This window comes from Neophocaena asiaeorientalis, unplaced genomic scaffold (assembly GCF_003031525.2).
Source record: "Neophocaena asiaeorientalis asiaeorientalis breed wild unplaced genomic scaffold, Neophocaena_asiaeorientalis_V1.1 scaffold206, whole genome shotgun sequence".
Classification (NCBI taxonomy): Eukaryota; Metazoa; Chordata; class Mammalia; order Artiodactyla; family Phocoenidae; genus Neophocaena; species Neophocaena asiaeorientalis.
This window is the reverse complement of record NW_020174578.1, coordinates 1,089,081-1,109,669: the sequence shown is the minus strand read 5'-3', so window position 1 is coordinate 1,109,669 and position 20,589 is coordinate 1,089,081. Positions and strand designations below refer to the sequence as shown.

The following is a 20,589-nucleotide window of genomic DNA, read 5'->3' as shown; positions in this document are numbered from 1 at the left end:
TAAGCAGGTAAATTATAATAAAACCTAGGAAGTGCCATCATGGAGATTAGCTCCAAATGGTGAGGAAGTCTGGACTAGAGAAGCGGGACGGCTTCACCAAGGAAGTAACCTCACTGTTGGATGTTGAAGGCTGTGTAAAAGTTTGCAGAAAGTAGGAACAGGGAAAGTGTAAGCTAAGGGCAATGGAAAAGCAGAGGTTTCTAAATACAGTCAAAAGATAAGAAGGGAAAGATTACAGATAATTTATTATATTCTTAAGTGATCATTTTGAGATGCACATTTAGCCCTGTCACCTCCCTGCTTTAGATCCTTCAATGGCTTCCCTTGCCCTCAGGATAAAGACTGAAATCTTTAATGTGGTCCCCGAGGCCCCCATAATTTCTGGTCTCCACTCACAGCATCTGTTTCATTTTGTGCCTTTGTCCCTCCCTCCACCCTGACCCCTAGATCTGAAACACTCTAGCTTTCGTTCAGTTCCTGAAATGAGCCCATGACCTTCCCGCCTCAGGGTTTTCAAATCCTTTACCTCCTCCTGAAACCCTATTTCCCATCCTCTTTTCCTAGTTCATTTGTATTTATCCTTCAGAGTTCAGCTGAAATATTACTTCCAAACTATTGATTTCTCCAACTCTCCAGATAAAGTTATTCTCTTAGGTTAAACATATATACCTTTTGTACCCATTAAGATTACAATAACGTAATTATTAAGTAATCACTTGTCTAGTGTTTATGTGTTGTCGTAATATAAGCTGACATTATAAGGACCACGTGGACCACGATATCCCCAACCTCTCATTCAATGCCTTTCACATAATGGGAACACAAGAAATATATGTTGGATGACTGAATGAATGAAACAATTGAGTGAGCGTGCCTTACTTGGGTTGGGCAGGGGTGATTCTGCTTCTAGACAGCTACAGGAGATGATAAAATCTAAATAAGAGTTGAGGTCCAGTTAAGGAAGCACTGATCCCGCTCTTTCTATCAGGGGTCCACACAACAGGACGCTCAGGGGATCTATTGGGAGAATGGGATGAAAATATTAGAACTTTTCATTATATTTGTTTTCATCTCATTATTGTAAATGTCTGTTTCACATTAATATAAAGAAGTACATGTATATTGTTTACAGATGAATAAAACACATATTGGGGATACTTGTTGAAATATTTTGATTGATAGAAAGTCAGATAAAAACTGTTTTAAAGTCATTGCTGTAGATCAGAGAGTCTCCATTATCATCATGCATCCAAACCAGCAAGGAGCCATTTTCCAATAGTTCCGCTTGAACCTGTGCCATTGAAACTCCATAGATTTGGGGCAACAGTCAATTCATAAAACTTATCAGGTGATTGTGATAAAAGCCTCTGGTGAAGAACCATTGCTTTTATATCAAGAGTCCCAAATCTGGCTTCTCATCATAATCACGTGGGACACTTAAAAACAAACCAACGAATAATAACAAAGAAAAAAAATCTTCCCTAAATATTTTGCTGATTTGCTAGGTTTGGGAACCACTGCGATAGAGCCAGAACTCCACTAAATGGGCTTCATTGGTTTTAGTCTCTTTGCCAACAGAGATCATCACCATCTTTATCTCCATCCTTATCTTCCAAGATTTGGGGATGGGAGAACTTCTGAAACAACCCCAAATGAAACACTCAAAAAAAGTAAGACAATATGAATAATAGCACTTCCAGGGACTGCTTACTGCAATACGGGATAGGATCCTGCTGTCACCTGATAACTGTTGGCACTCTCCAAGGCTGTAACCATTCTGTGGAAAGATGTGGTCACTCTCAGACACTATTTCCCAGACGTTTTGAAGAGGTTTGATTGAATAAGATGCAGAGGCATATATATTTTCCTATGATATATGTGCCCAAGTTAAAAATATACCTATAGGAGAAATTTCAAGAACTGTGAGCCTCCAGAGACCTGGGGAGAGTGAGAAGTCAGGCCATGCAACGTCTTGAAGGCCATACATGCTACTGAGTTTGGACTTCATGCTTCCAGAGATGCGTCTCCTCTAAAGGATTTTGTTCAGTTTTATTGAGGATAATTGACAAATAAAAATTGTATATATTTAAGGTGTACAACTTGATGTTTCAATATACATATACACTATGAAATGATCACCACAATCAAGCTAATTAACATCCATCCCCTTACATAGTTACCACTTCTTTTTTCTGTTTTTGTCTCTGCCATTTCTTTACCATACTTCCTGTTAAGCCCACTGTCTGTTCTTCCCTGAAGCTTATGCTTCTGTTTTTGCATATTCCATTCCCACTGTTGCATATTCCATTCCCACTGTTGGTATGCCTTAACTCTAGCCTCCTCCACCATGTAACAGTGTACTTTTTAAAGGCAAGTCAACTCAAACATCACCTTATCCTTGAAGGCTTCTCTCGCTCCCCAAGCAGTGCTCTCTCTTTCATGTGTCACACTTTGTGTAGATATCAACATAACAGCCATCACACTCTATTATTTGCTACTTGTTTCTCTCCTCCGTTGGATTGAGAGCTCTCTGGGGGCAGGGAGTTGGTTTTTGTATATTGACTTCTAAAAATGGCTATGAAGTAAACGAATGAAAAGAAGAATGAGGCAATTACTCTTTATACGTTGAATAGCATTACATTTAGGCTGGCACCAATGTTCAAAGGTTGAGGAAAGAAATAAAGGGAAACCGAGGAAAGACATAAAGGGAAACCAAGGATGAGAAAGAAAAACATGTTCAGCAGAATAGAACAGGATAGTTAAGAACCACACTGGCCAAGTCAGGGTGGATTTAAAGGAGAAAGACAGACCATGGTTGGCCAAGTTAAGAGAAGAACTGAGTTCAAAATCACTTCGGAAAGGTTCAAAGGTGGGTCATGGGATCAGGTAAAAAGCAGAATCAGAAAGGCCAGAGTACTATTCAAAGAACTAGTGCTGGATCCGCTGAGGGTCAGTTAACCAAGTGGGAGGCCACACAGCCAATAACATGGGATGGTGGCATCTGGTCAGGGCAGTGACGGCCCCAGGGAGAACTCTGATGAGTCCCTGCTTCAAGGAAGGTCACTGTAATCCCTTTGCTCCCAATACCTAGAGCTACAGAGGACAGTTCTCTGTCCTCTCTCCATCATGGCTGGATCTCAAAGGCAGTGTCTGCAATTAACATGCCCCCCAAACGAGAACCTTTTACTTTTCCCCCCACTGAATACAGCTCTCATTTTAAAATAACTTGACTTTGAATTGGTGTACCTTTCCCGTCTCTTACCACCTTGATATTGTAAATTTATTCATTCAACATACAGAACCATCAGGCACTGTTACGAAAGGAAACCATACCGATTGCCTTCTACACTTGTACTAAGGTGATTCTATACATTACCTTGCTGACTCACCACAACGACCCAGTGAGGCAGGGGTTATTGAATATTATCCCCACTTAAGACAGTAGGATAATGAAGCCTGGAAAGATGAAGATGAAGCACAGGAAGTTCATATGCCAAATTTTTGCATTAAGTAAGTGGTGAGGGTGGGATTCAAATTGACCCAAAGCACCCATCTGAATCTAAATCCCATCCTCTTTCTACTGTATCATTCTCTCTCCTCTCTGGTCTTTATAGAGGAAATGGCCCAAATAAGATATCAAGATCTTGGTATAGGATGACAGGCCTGATTCAGAAGCCCACTCATCAAGGGCAAGCATCAAGAAATGGAAAAGAAGAAAGAAGAGAACGCCAGTGTGCAAAGCGAAGGCAAGAGAAGGCTGGGGCGCTAGACGGTTCGCACATGCAAACACCCTGCGGATAGGGGTGCTCCGTGGGAAGGATCAACTCCCTAAGTGGTAAGTTTTAACTCTCCTACATGTCACTACTAGTTGAAAAGTCAGGTCGAGCCTTGTATGCCTAACTCTCAATGACCCCAAGATCGTTGAATCAGGGGCGGTGACTTAAGAAAACAAAAACGGTGATAGGTCAGAGCTGGCAGAAGAGAGGAGCTCAAGTCTATGAGACTTCACGTCCAGAGAAAACAAAGGGCTGGAGGGAGAACCAAGGGAAGCCACAGTGGAGCAGAAAGGATAGCCAAGGTGGTTTAGAAGGCAGTTCCGGCACCTGTGACCACAGTACCCACTCCCAGGAGGCAGTATGAAACAGCAGAGATCGGTCACTTCTGCCCAAAGGTCAGGAGTTTGCTTACTTTGCTCAGCCATTATAAGTCAAGGGCTCTCTCACACCCTGGACTGAATGAATTCTCTCTGGCAACTGAGAAATAGACAGTTCTAGCTTAAAGTTTTGACTTTCTGCACTCCCCACCCTTATCCTCTTGCTGAGCTAATGGCATGTGTGAGGGCTGTCCTTATGTACCTGAACTCCTACTTCTGGTTTTCCCCATGGCTTCCCACGCCTTACGTAGCAGCCCAGAGTAGGCTAAAGGCTGCGGGACTATTGAGGGCTTAACTCCTTGGAGTGCTATAGCCAAAGCAGCGCATTCTTTGAATACAGAGCTGCTTCGGGACCCTATTGGAAAGGAAACCATTCTGCCTTAATGACATTCTACGCTAAAGCCCCCTTCCAAGTACTCTTAGGCCTACGCAGCTGGGATCAGCGCAGCAGCCAATGGGCACAGTAATGTGGAAATGGTCTCCCCGAATCGCTGTTTGGGCTTATAGATCATGGCAGTCCTAAGAGCAAAACAGCCAGAAAGCCCGTTAAGAGTCTACTTGACTGGAGTAACGAGTGAGGCTGCGGGCTGATCTAAGTGAAATGAACATACCAGAAATCTCTGTCCCCTACGTGAGGGATTCTTATTCTGTGTGTGTGTGTGTGTGTGTCTGCAGTGTAGAATATCTTGGCATTCTTTGAAGTCTACAGAGAGGCATAAAGATTGACCCACTCAGGAAAAAAAAAAAAAAGATTGACCCACTCAGCCTTGGACTCAGAGACCAAGAGAACACAAGGTTTCCCTGAAAATATCAGAAAAAAGATATATATATAGGCGTGAGAAAACACACAGGCCTGAGACATAGGCTTAGATACTTACGTACAAACACACACAAGTCCTGGGGAGAATGCAAGAGGAACACACACCTTGGGAGACATGAACTCAGATAATGCATGGAGGAAAGACCTGGACATGCTGTTTTAGAGATGCACGTTCCCAGGCCCTAAGAGACGCCCTCTTAGGGAGTCAGAGGGAGGAAGGAGAAGAGGGAGGGGCCGGCGCAGGGAGAAAGGCGGAGAGGGAGCAGGATACACCCTTCCTCATAAAGGGAGAGACAGGTAGCCGTCAAGGCAGAGAAATTAACATGGAGGCCTGATGATGCCCACGCAAATACAGACGGACACAGAAACTCAGAAGTTCAGAGACACAGACTGGCCAAGAGATGAACATCAACAGGGGAAAGATCGGCATGGGTCCGGCTCAGGTAAAGACCTGAAGAAACACTGGGGAGAAGAAACACCCAGGCAGGTGTGAGAGACCTAGCCGGGCCCAGGAGAGGCCCCGCTCTCCGCTCTCCCAGTCCCACGCCCTCGGGTGGCCCCCGCCGGCCGCAGTCCCGCCAGCCCCGGGCTCCCCTCCCGGCCCGGCCGGCACTTCCCAGCTCTGACGCGGGCGCTCCCTTCACACCAATGAGGCTGCGGCGCGGAGGGGCCCCGGCCCTCCTCCAGGAAGGTGTGTCCCTGGTTTCCTCACCTGAAACTTCCGAAGAGAACCAGATCCCTCCCTCCCGGCCGGGCGGGGCGGCTGGGCGGCCGGGGCCTGCGCTGGGGACTGCCGGCCGGCGCCGGGGACCCGAGGGGACTCTTGGGCCAGGACAGCATGTGACACTTCCCAGGTGGGTGCCCTCCTCCCCCGCAGCTCCCGTCTCCGGGCGGGCGGCTGTCGAGCCCCGGCGGAGGTCAGGGAGTGGCGGGAAGCGCCGGAATCTAGGCCTTCACCTTGGGGCCAGCCCCGGCTGGGTCCGGGGACGACGCAGGCTCCGGAAAGGGGGGGCTGGGCAGATAGGCAGAGCTCGGAGTGTAGGACCGAGTACCTTGGTCTGGAAGAGGCGGGAAGCTGGACGAAAGGTTCTTGCCTGGAAAAATTTGCTTCCGGCCTGGTCTCCGCCTTGCAAATGGGCACCCTGCCCCTAGGTGTTCCGCGGGCCGGTAATGAGAGCTCTTTCTTCTAAGTCTAGGCCCTGGGGAAAGCTAACCCCTATAATAAGGAATAACTGAGATTCCCTTTGTGGACCTACTCCGTCCCTGGAGATGTTTTGTTGTCTCCTGTTTTCTTAACCAGGCCTGGGCCTTCCTTCCCTTATTTTCCTATGAGTTCGCATACCGTGTATGTCTAAGTACATAGCTCTTCCCTGTTAGCCGAGGTGCTTTAACCTGTAAACAACCGCTCCTGCCCTGTCCTCCACCCGGTTTCCCCACGTACGGGGAGTGCTTCCAAAGCTTCGTGTTGATCACAACATTGCATTCAGAACTTGGGGAAGTGGGAAGAGAGCTATTCAGAGTTGGGGTGCTAGAGCACCCTTCTGAGGTCTAGTATTGAGCATTATTCATGACCTCCCTCCAGCAAGACTGTCCTAGGCGAGCCCATCCCGGTGGGTGCCCCTGGATTCTCAGATCTCAGCCCCTGCTCTCCTTCCTGGATCTGGGATTCCCAAGACTGATTTGCCCTCCTGTCTCCCAAGGAGTGAGGAGTGAACTCTGGCTGGGACTCTTGACAGACAAGGGAGGGAGAGTGACTTTCTTTTGTAGCTTCTTCCCCATTTGCTCCCGCACTGCAGTCCTGGGTCTTGCATCCTTGGCTACCCCAGAAATCTCAGCTCCTGGCTAAACAGCTCCTAATGTGGCCCTTTGTTCAGACTTCCTGGTTTATCTACACCTGGGCCCCGGCAAAATGGGGGTCATTTGTTAACCAATCTGTGGGCCTGAAACTGGAGCCATGTCCGTTGAGGGGATTCTTGGGGGGCTGGGGAGGGGAAAGGATGTGGGGAGTCAATTCTGAGTGAGACTGTCCAGCAGTGGGAAGGTCTGTCACTGTCTTGGTGGGAAAGAGAGAGAAGTCAGGAGGTGGGGGAAGGAATCCCTCTTATCAAAAGGATACAGTGATTCTAAATATAGTCAAGAGTCTTTATAGATTAGGGGTCCCTAGAGCGTATGGCTGTCCACAACGTGGTCTCTCTGGGGTTGCCTGCGGCTGCACTAAGCGCGGTGTGTGTGGGATAGACAGGAACATGTCATCCATGGTGTCTGGTGTGGTCAGTCACTATGTGGTGTGACAAGAACAGGATCAGTGTTACTCAAGTGTCACTCAAGTGGTGTAAACCCAAACAGATGATTTACAGAATCTGGTGTAGACAGGGGTGAGTCACTCACCATGTCTGTGGAGTAAACAGGAGCTGGTCATGTGTAGTGTCTACAAGGTGGACCAGAACAAGGTGACCGTCAGGGTCTATGTTAAGGACACAAACAGGTCACTCACACTCACATCTGTGTGGGTGGCACCAGGGCCACAGTTGGGCTTGTGGGGTATATTTCAGCATTGCCACTAATGATGGTCTGTGTGAGCCCATCAGGGCTACAAGGCAGTGGATGACGTGATATTTTCAGACATTAGGGGTAGATAGAGGTGTTTATTACAGCTTTCACTTGGATGATGGGGCTTTCCGAAAATGGGTAGAACACAGGTCTTAGCAGTTAGCGGTCCAGAAAGCTACTCTTATTTTGATGTCTTTGTAGCCCTGAGGGCAATAATGTGAAACAGTGAATGGTGGCATCCATCTATGTGGTGATCTTATGTTTGAAATCAAAATGAGAACATTTCTTTCGATTTGGTGGGTATTTTCCTAAAATAGCATATAGGCGATAGAGTGTAAATGCAGAAGTATTGTAACCTCAGGAGTATCTCAGTGATTTTGTGGTGTAAGTCAGAATGTTTGAAACTGACACTGCTAGACAATCCAGGAAGCATGGTCCTCAAAAGTACACATGGCACTTGACACTGGATTGAAGGAGAAGCAGTGCAATGGGGGTGGGAGATAAGGAGGAGGGATATCTTGGAAATACGAACTGATGTCTGGTGACTGGAAATGGACAAGAGCTAAGGTACTGGGGGCTCTAAGGGGACTATTGAATTCTGTCACACGCTGTGTCAATGGGGTGACTTGGAGCTTTGTCTTGAAAGAAGTCGCATGTGAACAGGGGCAGCAGATGCAAAAATGACCCTGGTCTGGAGGGAGGCCAGATCACCATGGTGCCATGCTCTGTCTTTGCCTGTGCTCAGGTAAAAATGATTATTCACCCCCAGTGCGGAAGGCGACGAGGAAGTGACTCTTACATAGTGGGAAGTGCAAAACGATTCTCTCTCCTGATGCCCTTACGTGAGCAAAACCATGTTTTACGGATTTCCTTTAGCTTTGTCACGTTCTAGACTCGTAATGCTTGATTGTCATAGGATTATAGGACGGGACCAAGTGCAGGGACGTGGGGGCTGAGCCGGTGACCACCAGTATTTCCAAAAGGGTAAAGATAATGCTAGAAGTAGTGTCAGTGGGGTTGCAGGAGACACACACGCATTGTGTCACTAGAGTGGAACTGAAGATGTTCGTGTAGCACATGCTGTCTGTAGATGTAACCTGAATATAGCAGAAATACGCTTGTGTGTTTAGAGGCTGCTCGTTTTGAGGACATGAGAGTGTCTGTGAGTATAGGGCCGGGACAGTACACGTGCCAGGGAGGGGAGGCTACAGGTTTAATCACAAGGTCTCCTTAGGCAGGTGGGAGCCAAGTTTCAGAAAGTGTTTACGGTGAGCAAGTATATTATTTAACATGTGGCTGGGAAAACAGGGTCATGCCACAGCAGCATCGTCTGTAGTGATGATAGTGTTTTGTACTTAGGGCTGGATGTAGGGGCCACATCACACACTGTGTCAATTAACTGGAAAAAGACGTAAAAGCCCTTCTACACATTCCGCTTGTGTTAGGGCCCTTTACCCCATAGAGATGGGTATCTGTGTCTATGAGGTGACCAGGAGCTTGTCACGTACTACAGCTGCAGGGTGGCTAGGGAAGTACCCATGTGGTGATGTCATGCTCTCCTGCGTAGAACCTGCAAGAGTGGTTTATCTTTATTTTATTTATTTATTTGTGTTTATTTTGGCTGCGTTGGGTCTTCCCTGCTGCGCACAGGCTTTCTCCAGTTGCGGTGAGCAGGGGCCACCCTTTGCTGCGGTGCACAGGCTTCTCATTGCAGGGGCTACTCTTGTTGTGGAGCACGGGCTCTAGGTGTGTAGGCTTCAGTAGTTGCGGCATGTGGGCTTCAGTAGTTGTGGCACGTGAGCTCAGTAGTTGTGGCTCCTGGGCTGTAGAGGCCAGGCTCAGCAGTTGCTCCGCAGCACGTGGGATCCTCCTGGACCAAGGCTCAAACCCATGTCCCCTGTACTGGCAGGCGGACTCCCAACTACTGCACCACCAGGGAAGTCCTTGCAAGGGTGGTTTAGTGTGTGTGTGTATGTATGTATGTTTATGCAAGTGTGTATGCAGGCATTTGGGGCAGTGGGTTTCTGCTTTAAGCCTAGACCAGACAGGAAAGGTGTGAGTCCAGGTGCAGCTGTGAGTTCTATAAGCCCCCAGGGTCTTCTCTGTACTAGTGACCGGCCAGCTTTCTAACAGCTGGACTTCTGGTTGCTTATGGTAGACCGAAGTGAGAAGGCCCTGGTTTGAGTTCACCTGTACATTTGCTTAGGAAACTTGAGCAAGTGTGTAGGTTATCTGAGTTCAGTTTCCTCATCTGTAAATTAGGCGAAGTTTTCTATGTGTCTCTAAAAGTCCTTCCAGCTCAGAAATCCTGTATTTCTCTCCTACACTTTCTCTCTTTCTCTCTCTCCAACAATACTTACAATCCCTGACATTTCTATTACCATCAGTGTTAACAATGCACTTTTAAATTTTTTACGTTGTCGTGTTTAATCTTTATTAGAAGCCCTTGGAAAGTGAGTGTATTATCCCCTTTCTAAAGGTAAGAAAATGAATATTCAAGTAAATTACATGATTTCTACAACGGTGTGAAAATTATCAGGATGCAAGAAAAAGTAGAACTAAAAGTTGGACAACACTCTTTTAACTCTGTTCTTCCTTTCTTCATTTATCCATGCAGTGAATCTTTGTTGAGGGACAGGTAAGCCCCAGGCAGAGGGAATTGAGCAGTTAAATATGGCAGTGTCTGTGTTCTCGTGAAGTTCGTGGTTTAACCTAGAAAACAGACACTAAATTTGTAACTACAAGTGCAATGAGTTTGAGAAGAAGTAAAGGGTTCTCTGAGCAGGAGAGTAGGATTCCAAGTAGAGAAGCAGCACATGTGAAGGCCTACAGGTGAGAGAGGGAGGTGCGCCGAGGGGACTGAAAACCGACAGGTGTTGACAGGTGATGAGTCTGCTGGAGAGGAAGGCGGAGGCCAGGTTGTGGAGGGCATGTAACCCACAATGGATGTTTGGGTTTCATCCCGATGGCAGCAGGAGGCTACTGAAGAATTGGCTTTTAAGGATCACTCAGGTGCTGGCGCGAGAATGCCTGGGAAATAGGGGAAGAGAAGCCGTGTGGAGGCCAGCGGCCAGCTGTGCCCCACGTGCAGTGGCCCGGGTACGAAAGGGCAGCAGGGTGGACCAGGCTGTAGCAGCGGAGACGGAGAGAAGTGGACAGACTTGAGGGATACTCAGGAGGCGGGGTCCATAGGACTTGGTGACTGATTAGATATGGGGAATGCGGGCCAGGAGGGAAATAAGAATTTTATTCTGTGATGGAAAAATATTTATTGAGTGCTTAGTATGGGCCAGGTATTGTGTATTAGGTGTAGACAGTTGAGCAAGACAGATATCGTTCTTGATCTCGTGAAGCTTACCGCCTCTTGTTTGAGATAGATGGTAAATCAAAATACGCACGTAACTATATAATTATAATTGTATAAATGCTACAAAGGAGAAGTAAAGAGAACTCTGGTTGATAAGTGCTACAAAGAGGAGCACAGTAACCCAGGTAGAGGATTGGGGAACACTTAAGGGGTTACATCAGGAAAATGTCTCACAAATAACAAGAAAGAGTACTTCTAATGTCAATTTTGCGTCCAGTGTAGTGTCATGCTGGCAAGAACCACCAAAATAAGCATCCCTAGAGTCTTGTTTGGAGTTAACAAGTTAAGGTTGTAGGAGAGATGGGCAGAGTGGTGCTACTGAAGCCCAGCTAGAGGTAGGTGAGATGCGAGGATGTGAAGACCGCAGATGTGAAGAATTCCACTTACACACTGGAAAGACGAGAAAGACATGAACATGCTTAAATTCTGGTGGGATGCTTCCAGCAAAGAAGGTGAAGGTATGAAAGAATGAGATGATCCATGGCATCAGGTCCTGAAAAGGCAGGCTAAAGAAGATGGCACTTAGAGAGGAGGGATGCTTTTGCATTGTCAGAGGGGGAAGGTGGACACGGTGAAGTGTGGGTCTCTCTGAATTGCAAGAAACTGAAGCAGTTCCTCTCCGCTGGTTTGTAAATTCTTTTCAAGGTGAGAAAGAGAGGTGGAAGGTCAGTAACGTGGGCAGTGATGAGAAGAGTTCACATGGTTGGTGGAGAGAAGGGGAGAGTAAGATAGTGAGGGGTACACAGTTTGATGGCCCTCATTGAAGTAGGTACCCATTGTATCTGCTCTGGTTCTCATCTAGTAAGTCTAGTTATCATTCCACTTTCCAACAGCTGCCTCTGTAATTGAAAAACAATTTTTTTGTTAATTAGTTACAGGCTCTGCCAGACACTGTGGAAAATAAGATGAGTGAAATCCAGACCCTCTGTAAAGGAGATTACACGACGCTGTAGTACCTCAGATGCTGGCCGTAATGGCCAGACCTGTTTTAATCCCCTCTGCAGCTTAGGTGGAGGATCCCCCTCCGGACGCTGCTTCTCTGGACTCTTAGATCTAGGGTGTGTCACTCACAGTGTCTGGGAGTTATATGGAACCGAGTCACTCTTGGTGCCCAGAGAGTAGACAGGGAGACACTGCGACATAATACAATCTAGAGGGTAATGACCACTGGGAATGCTTGGTACCCTTTGACAACGGTCTTGTGCCCTAATGTAATTGTTTATCATCTGTCTCTCCCACGAGGCTGCAGGCTCCACGAGGACACAGTCTTTGTTTGCCTTGTTCACTACTGAGAGGGTCACTTGGTAAATATTTATTAGAGGAATAAATCAGTGACAAGTTTTATACAGGCTATTGCTTATTTTGTGAAGTACTTTTTGTCTCAAAGAATGACAGTAAGTGGCACCACAGAAATCATCACACACTTGTTCTTTATGGTCTGTCCCTCTGATAAATAAAAGCAGAAGAGGGGATGGAAAGTTTGTCTCTTATTCCTCTTTAGGATTCAGCCCTGATGGAAGCTGAGGGGCCCCAACACGGAGCGGCGACCCCCATTCCTGCCAGAGTGGAATTCAGTATTATCCTGGCAGCTCCCATGAGAAGCAGGCAGACCCCTGCCTTGGAACCCGAAGCTGAAGAGGGCGAGGATCCACCCTATCAGGGGGCAGAGAGACACGGACTCTTGGAGACCCAGCAGAGACGTGTCAGGGATGTGAATGATTGTGCAGCTGAGGACATGACCTCTTTTCCCATCGAAGCCTCTGCAGATGTGGAGACCGACCAGGAAAGCCTGATGGCTGAGGCCTGTGACACTCCAGAGCATCAGGAGGCAGGGCCCCAGTGCCCAGCAGATAGACAGGCGAGGCCGCCAGCTCCGCCAGAGCTCTGGGCCTGCCCCGGCCAGGGTGGATATCTAGACACGGCCTCAATATCCGGTGAACTGGGTAGCAGCGTGGAGGTGGAATTTAAACCAGAGCTCACTTCTTTGATATTGGAAACCGGACAAGCCGAAGGAGAGGAGGAAACTTCCCCAGACGCCTCTGCCCAGACCAGATGTGGGCCTTGCTGTGAAGAGTACCCTGCGGAGACCAACCAGCCACAGGACTCAGAAAGTGGACCTACCAGGCGGGAAAGTCCAGAGAGAGAAGGGGCCGCGTGTCTCCAGAAGGCCGAGGAGCTGGAGGGACGAGGACTTCAGGGGGAGGGAACTCTGCGGGAGGATGTTTGCTCTGATGGGCTTTCCGGGGAGCAGATGGGAGAGCAGGTTAGCGGAACAGAGGAAGAACAGAGACAAAACCAGCGGCGGCTTCAAGACGATGTGATGCTTGCAGAACGAGGAGAAAGCAAGGGCCATAGTGGGGAACTGGGAGGTCTGAGTTCTGGTGAGTGGCACTGGAGGTCTCACGGCCACAGGGATCTAGAACAAGGGGAACAGGAGAGCGGGGAGCTGACGGGGCCAGAGGAGAGGAAGGTGGATGCTCAGTACGAGGAGAATGAAAGCTTAGCGGGGAAATCAGTGAAAGTCGCTGGGAAGCAAGAAGATCAGGGTCTACAGGGGAAAGCGATGCCAGTAGAGGGGCAGGAGGAGAAGGCAGGGTCGAGCGAGGACGTGGGCAGTGGGCGTGGGGACACCCTGGGGGCAGGGGGAGAAGAGAGGCACACAGAGGAAGGAGGAGAGCATGATGTTCTTGCCACACTGGCTCTGGTAGCCCCTGAGGTCTCTTCTCCCCATGACTTGCTTCCAGATGCCTGTTGTCCCACAGCCAGGATCCCCGGGACTCAGACAGAGCCTAGGGCTGAGGAACCGTCCCCTGTAGCTCTGACTCCTGCCCTGGAGCTAGTAGGATGGTCCCAGCAGCTCATTTCTTTACCTCATTCCTTTCCTGCCGCGGAGTCGCCTGACCGAGAAACAGCTCAGTACAACCAGCGAGTGGGCTCTGAGCTGGAGAAGGGGACAGCATCCAGCCGGGGAGAAGAGGGGGTCTCTGTGACCCCTCCAAGGACAGCGGCATCAGCCCCTCCCAGCCCTCCTGAAGTCTCCCCCGGCATGACTGCCTCATCCTCTGCGGGCCCCCAAGTCGCCTTCTCCAGGAGGGAGCCCTGGGTTGCTGCATGTTCTCCAGAAACGTCCGGAGCCTCTCGACCCACCGACAGCCCATCTCCCTGTGGGGCTTCTGAGAGCTCTGCAGCTGCCCTCCACGGCTTCCCCTCAGCAGGCCAGGCCAGCCCTCAGGGTCCCCCAGGCAACCACACTGGGGTGGCCCAGCACCGGCGGGGCCACTCCTTCCCGGGCTCTCACGGGACAGAACCGACTCTGGACCTGGCGGGAGTATCACTCTCCTTCTCCCACTCAGAGTTGCCCCAGAGACGCCCCAAAGCTGCCATCTATGGCTCTGTGATCCCAAGAAGGGGCAGGAAAGGCGGAAGGGACTGTGCCATCATTCCCGGATCCTCAAGTTCACTACCCGCTCCAGGGCAGGACTCTCAAGAATTGGCCTCAAACCCAGCAAGGCCTGGCAGCCCCCAAAGCAGTCGGCCGTGGGCCTCCACACATCCCTCGGCGTTTGCCCCAGGATCTCCTGCCCATGGCCCTTCCCCACCCACTGTCTCCGTAGATGAGAGGACCCGTGAGCCTCCACCCCCTCCTGCCCCAGAGAAGAGGCGCGTCCGCTCTATGGTGGAGGGAGACGGCCATCGCTCTGTCGTGGTCCCCACGCAGAGACGGTATAGCCATCCTCCCCTGGCCCTAGGTTTAGGGCTGCACGGCCACCCCAAAGGCCCACTGCCCCGAGTTCCTGACCCCCTTGTGGCAAGGCAGCACCGACCCCTGCCCTCTACCCCGGACACCCCCGACCATACTCAGACCTCTTTCTCTCCCAAGAAAAGATACAACAAGCCATTACCCCCAACTCCCGATTTGTCTCAGCCACACCCTTCTCCTGTTTCTTCTCCGAGGAGCTCCAGGATCTACAGGCCTCTCCCCCTGATCCCTGTTGTGAACCCTCCTACTGAACCACCACCGTTACCCCCAAAGTCCAGGGAGAGGAGCAGGCTCACCCAGGGGGGACTCGGAGATTCAGGGGGTCAGGCCAGGACCAGGCCAGTTTGTCAAGAGTGGACCATCTCCCCTCCCCATTCTGCGGGACGTGTCTCCTGGCCTCCGGCCACGGGCAGATCGACAGACTCTTCCCCTCCCGCCAGTAGGAGTAAGAGTGAAGTGCCCCCTGGCATGGCTTTCAGTAACATGACAGCTCTTGTAAGTCCCGCTTTCCTGACCACCCCCTGGACTCTGGAGGTCCAGGGACCCACCTCGGAAGAGCCTGAGGTCCCTGCCAGAAGATCTTTCAGAAGGATCTTCCCCCAGGAAGGAGCCAATGGCCTGAGGAGGTCGGATCTAGGCCGAACAAGGCAGCCAGAGAAGCCCAGCCATCCCCATCTGGAGAAGGCGTCCAGCTGGCCTCACAGACGGGACTCAGGGAGACCAGCGGAGGGCAGCAGTGGACAGGTGGGGGTCCCTAGTGAGGGGTCGAGTAAGCACAAGGACTGGCACCGGCAGGGCCTGCGCAGACCCTCCATCCTACCCGAGGGCCCTTCAGGTGAGTGAGGGGCAAGGACCGCGGTGACATTCGTGTCAGGCCGAGCTCTCTCCAGCCCTTCCTTCCTCACCCGCCTCCTGTCCCCCAGCCTCCTGCTGGCTTCGCTCACCCACCTACACAGCCCCAATGCAGAGGAAAGTCCTTGAGACCCTCTCTGAGCTCACGGCGCTGCCCTTTCTTCTCCTTCCCCTCTGTCTCCATCCATCACCCAACCATGGTGTGCTTTTATTGTGTATCTCTTTTCCCCAAGATTGTTCTGAACCTCCCCCCGCCCCACTCCGCCTCTACTTTCCAGTTACAGAGACCTGCTTGATGTCCTTCCAGTAGAAGAGAAGGCATCTTCTACTTGTCCAGTTCATGTTCTGACACAAGGGGCGGGGACAGACCTGGTACTGTTGTCCTCAGATGCTTTCAACTTCGGCACTGTCCTCTCTCACAGGTTCCCAGTTGAGCCCTTTTACCCACCTACCACCCCCCCACGCCCCACACCGATGCCTGCATCTCCCACTCTAGATCTTATGTTCTTTGGCTCTCTCTGAATGCCCCTTCTGAAGTCCCAGTTACTTTACCCATTTCCATTTTCCGACACAGGAGGTCCAGCCGTGGAAAAATCCCCTAGCCTTTCAGATGCCATTGTTTTTCGGTGAGTCACCCTCTGTCCTAATGGATACGGTTTTACCCTTTTTTCTTAGGATACTGAGATTTTCGTTAGTTGACAAAGGTTCTGGGACCCTGTCTTTTCCAGGGTTAAGGAGGGGAAGAGACAGACCCCAGGTTTCCAGGGTGTAGGGAGACTTTTTATCTATCTGCTTCCGTCAACTCAGTCCAAATCTCCCATCCCTATATAGGCCATGTGGCCCCATGAACTGAACCCCACCCCCGTAAAAAAAAGCTTGACATCCAAAGAAGCTTCAAACTACCCAAAAGTGGGTCAGGCTACAACTTGCCTCTCCAGGGGATTTGGCCCTGACATTCAGTGGTTAGAGGCTGTCTTATCCGTAGTCACCTGGGGCTTCTCCGTGTCTGAAGGCCAGCAAGCACCACGGAGCCCTTCTTGACTCCACAGGGAGAAAAAGCCAAAGGAGGTGATGGGAGGCTTTTCAAGACGTTGCTCCAAGCTCATCAATTCCTGTGAGTACCTTGAAACAGAACTGTGGACCCACATGAGTGTTCTGCCCAAGACTGGAGAGGGGTTCCTGGCTGTCAGCCGTGGGGCGGGGATATCTGTAGGGAGAGAGAGATGCCAGGAGAGCCAGAAGCTTGGTGGCTTCTGTTTGTGTGCCTCAACTCCGCAGCCCCCTAATTCTCTCCCTCTGCCGTGCTTCTTCACCCCTGCAGCTCAGCTGCTTTACCAGGAGTACAGCGATGTGTTTCTGAACAAGGAGATCCAGAGCCAGCAGCGGCTGGACAGCCTGACAGAGGCACCGGGGCCCGCCTCCCCCCAGCAGCCCCGAAAGGCCTTGGTGTCCTCGGAGTCCTACCTGAAACGCCTCTCCATGGCCTCCAGCGGCTCCCTCTGGCAGGAAATCCCCGTGGTGCGTAACAGCGCTGTGCTGCTCTCCATGACCCACGAAGACCAAAAACTCCAGGAGGTACCGAGCAGGGCGAGGTGGGGCAGGGGAAGGGGCTACGGGAGGGGAAGCAAGGCGCTCTCGTCCTTGTCTCCTACTCCCCTTCGCCACCACGAGCGGGCTGTCCCTACCACGTACTCCCCCCACACACATGCACCCCGTGACAGTGAGTCATCCCCCTTGAATTGCTTTCTGAATGTCACCGCGCTCCCTCCTCTCTACCTCCTCATGCCATTGCTCATTAACTCCTCCCTGTTATTGGTTTGAGCTCGTACAAAGTGACCGTGCCCCTGAGTTTGTTGGGAGGAGTGTGGAGTTAATCTAGTTAATCTAGTTAGTCTAGCTTCAGGCTAGACGATAATTTCCTTCTTCAACCAGGGTTTCAGTCTGCACCAAAGTTTTCCTCTTCAACCAAGGAGCATGCAGGGGCTTTTTGTTGGGTCCCTCGAAGAGTGGCCCTTGCAGCTGTCCTGTGATTTTGGTCTTCTAGAGGCTTTTGAATGACCATCAGTCTATGCTTGGTCCTTACTTCCAACAGCAAGACCATAGGAAAGGCTGTTGGTCTGACGTTAAGTTACTACCATTAATATGTTTTACGTGGAGAGCTTATCTTAATAATCAATCTGAAATATGGGTTAAAACCTTTCTTCCTGGGAAGACAATAGGGCACAATGGAAAGGCATTATGGAGCAATGTTTAAGTATTTATTTTAGGTTCTGGCTTAAATAACCTGGTTGGGAAGCCCACTTTAATATTTGCTAGCTATTTAACTTTGGCCAAATTACTTGATCTTTCTAAGTTTCTGTTTCCTCATTTGTAAAACTGGTTGCAAAGAGCTACTGGGAGAATCAAAAAAAAAGGTAAGTTCCTGTTCACAGCAGTACTATTTATAATAGCCAAGACATGGAAGCAACCTAACTGTCCATCAACAGATGAATGGCTAAAGAAGATGTGGTATATGTATACAAACAGACTCACCGACATAGAAAACAAATTTATGGTTGCCCGGGGTGGGAGAGAGGATAAATTAGGAGCTCGTGATTAACAGATGCATATTACTATATATAAAATAGATAAACAACAAGGACCTACTGTATAGTACAGGGAACTATATTCAATATCTTGTAATAACCTATAATGGAAAAGAATCTGTAAAAGAATATATATATATATATGTGTGTGTATGCGTATATATGTGTATATACCTGTATGTGCATGTATATATATATATGTACAACTAAATCACTGCTGTACACTTGAAATGCTGTAAATCAACTACACTTCAATTAAAAAAATATTTTAAAAAAGATAAGTTCCTAGTACATAGTAATCAATCAAAAAATGTCTACCACTTTATTTTTTTTTACTGAAGTATAGTTGATTTACAATACTATATTAGTTTCAGATGTGGAACGTAGTGGTTCAATATTTTTGGATTTTTTATTTAAAGTTATTATAAAATAATGGCTATATTTCCTTGTACTGTACAGTGTATCCTGGTTACTTATTTATTTTATACATAGTAGTTTGTACCTCTTAATCCCATACCCCTGTCTTGCCCCTCCCCTCTTCTCTGTCCCCACTGGTGACCCTAGTTTGTTCTTATATCTGCGAGTCTGTTTCTGTTTTGTTATATACATTTGTTTGTTTTATTTTTAGATTCCACATACAAGTGATAACATAGAATATTTGTCTTTCTCTTTCTGACTTATTTCACTAAGCATAATACTCTCTAGGTCCATCCATGTTGTTGAAAATGGCATAATTTCATTATTTTTGTGGCCAAGTAACATTCCAGTGTGTGTATATATATATATATATGTATATACCACATCTTCTTTATCCATTCGTCTGTTGATGGATGCTTAGGTTGCTTCAATATCTTGGCTCTTGTAAATAATGCTTCAATATCTTGGCTCTCGTAAATAATGCTGGTATGAACGTTGGGGTGCATGAGTCTTTTTGAATTAGTGTTTTCATTTTCTTTGATATATACCCAGGGGTGGAATTCCTGAATCATATGGAAGTTCTATTTTTATTTTTTTGAGGAACTGCCATACTGTTTTCCATAGTGGCTACACTAATTTATAATCCCACCAATGGTGTACTAGGGTTCCCTTTTCTTTCTCCACATCCTTGCCAGTATTTGTTATTTGTAGACCTTTGATGATAGCCATTTTGCCAGGTGTGAGGTGATATCTTATTATAGTTTCGATTTCCATATCTCTGATGATTAGCAATGTTGAGCATTTTTTCATGTGCCTGTTTGCTATCTTTATATCTTCTTTGGAAAAATGTCTATTCAGTTCTTCTGTCCATTTTTTAATCAGGTTGTTTGCTTTTTTGATATTGAGTTTTATGAGCTGTTTATATACTTTAGGTATTAAACCATTATCAGTCATATCATTTGCAATAGGTTGTCTTTTTGTCAGTGGTTTCTTTTGCTATGCAAAATCTTTTAAGTTTAATTAAGTCCCATTTTTAAAAGTTTTGCCTTTATTTATTTTGCCTTAGGAGATGGATCAAAAAAAATACTGCTACAGTTTATGTCAAAGAGTGTTCCGCCTATGTTTTCTAGGAGTTTTATGGTTTCTGGTCTTACATTTAGGCCTTTAAGTCATTTTGAGTTGATATTTAATGCAATCCCTATCAAAATACCCATTATATTTTTCATAGAACTAGAACAAATAACCCTAACATTTATACAGAACCACAAAAGACCCCAAATTGCAAAGGAATCTTGAGGAAAAAAAACAAAGCTGGAGGTATCATGCTCCCTGATTTCAGACTATACTACGAAGTTACACTAATCAAAATGGTATGGTATTGGCACAAAAACAGACACATAGATCAATGTAACAGAGTAGAGAGCCCAGAAATAAACGCACAAACTTATGGTCCATTAATCTGTGACACAGGAGGAAAGCATATACAATGGAGAAAAGATAGTCTCTTCATAAGTGTGGGAAAACTGGACAGCTACTTGTAAAATAATGAGATTAGAACATTTCCTAACACTGTATACAAAACATTTACTACTTTCATTTCAAATCAGGCTGACCTGGGTTTAAATCCTGGATCACCATTTACTAGCTGTGTAACATTAAGCAAGGTATATAACTTCACTAAATCTCAGTTTACTCATCTAAAAATCAAGGATAATAATGACTACTTTTCAGGGTTGCTGTGTGGTTTAAATGAAACAACACCTATTTAGCTTTTAGCATGGTATCTGGTATATAGTTTGATACACACATTAGTGCCATATCCTCCCTCTTTCAGAAGTGGGAAGGAGTAAAATTTTGGCCGTAAGGACTTATGGATAAACAGTGCTTTTACCAAGCCAAACAGGTATACATTTTTAGGTTTTTTGAAGCTCACACTTGGGGGCCTTGTGCTGACCTCAACTTTTAAAGCATATGGAAGATATTTAGAAAATCACTGGTCTGCCCATATTTATGGACCAAACAGTGGGCAGATGATTTGAACCCTAGCTCTCTTTTACCAACTCCAGAATTCAAGGAAGTCCACCA

The 20,589-nt window shown here is 47.9% G+C and overlaps 1 protein-coding gene across 3 annotated transcripts in view; it reads left to right on the top strand.

Annotated features, from left to right (window-relative positions):
• Positions 1–5,336: 5,336 nt before the first annotated feature.
• The window catches only part of LOC112408460 (rho guanine nucleotide exchange factor 5-like), a 28,080-nt gene continuing 12,827 nt past the window's right edge, over positions 5,337–20,589 (top strand). Inside the window, exons 1-6 of one of the 3 annotated variants that reach the window (XM_024758067.1) lie at positions 5,338–5,416; positions 12,392–13,271; positions 13,635–15,485; positions 16,077–16,128; positions 16,552–16,616; positions 16,824–17,077. In XM_024758067.1, the coding sequence (XP_024613835.1) occupies positions 5,375–5,416; positions 12,392–13,271; positions 13,635–15,485; positions 16,077–16,128; positions 16,552–16,616; positions 16,824–17,077 (3,144 nt within the window). In that variant the 5' untranslated portion in view covers positions 5,338–5,374. Of the gene's footprint in view, positions 5,417–5,732; positions 5,828–12,391; positions 15,486–16,076; positions 16,129–16,551; positions 16,617–16,823; positions 17,078–20,589 lie in introns of those variants that run through there. The other 2 variants (XM_024758065.1, XM_024758066.1) reach the window with 2 other exon arrangements.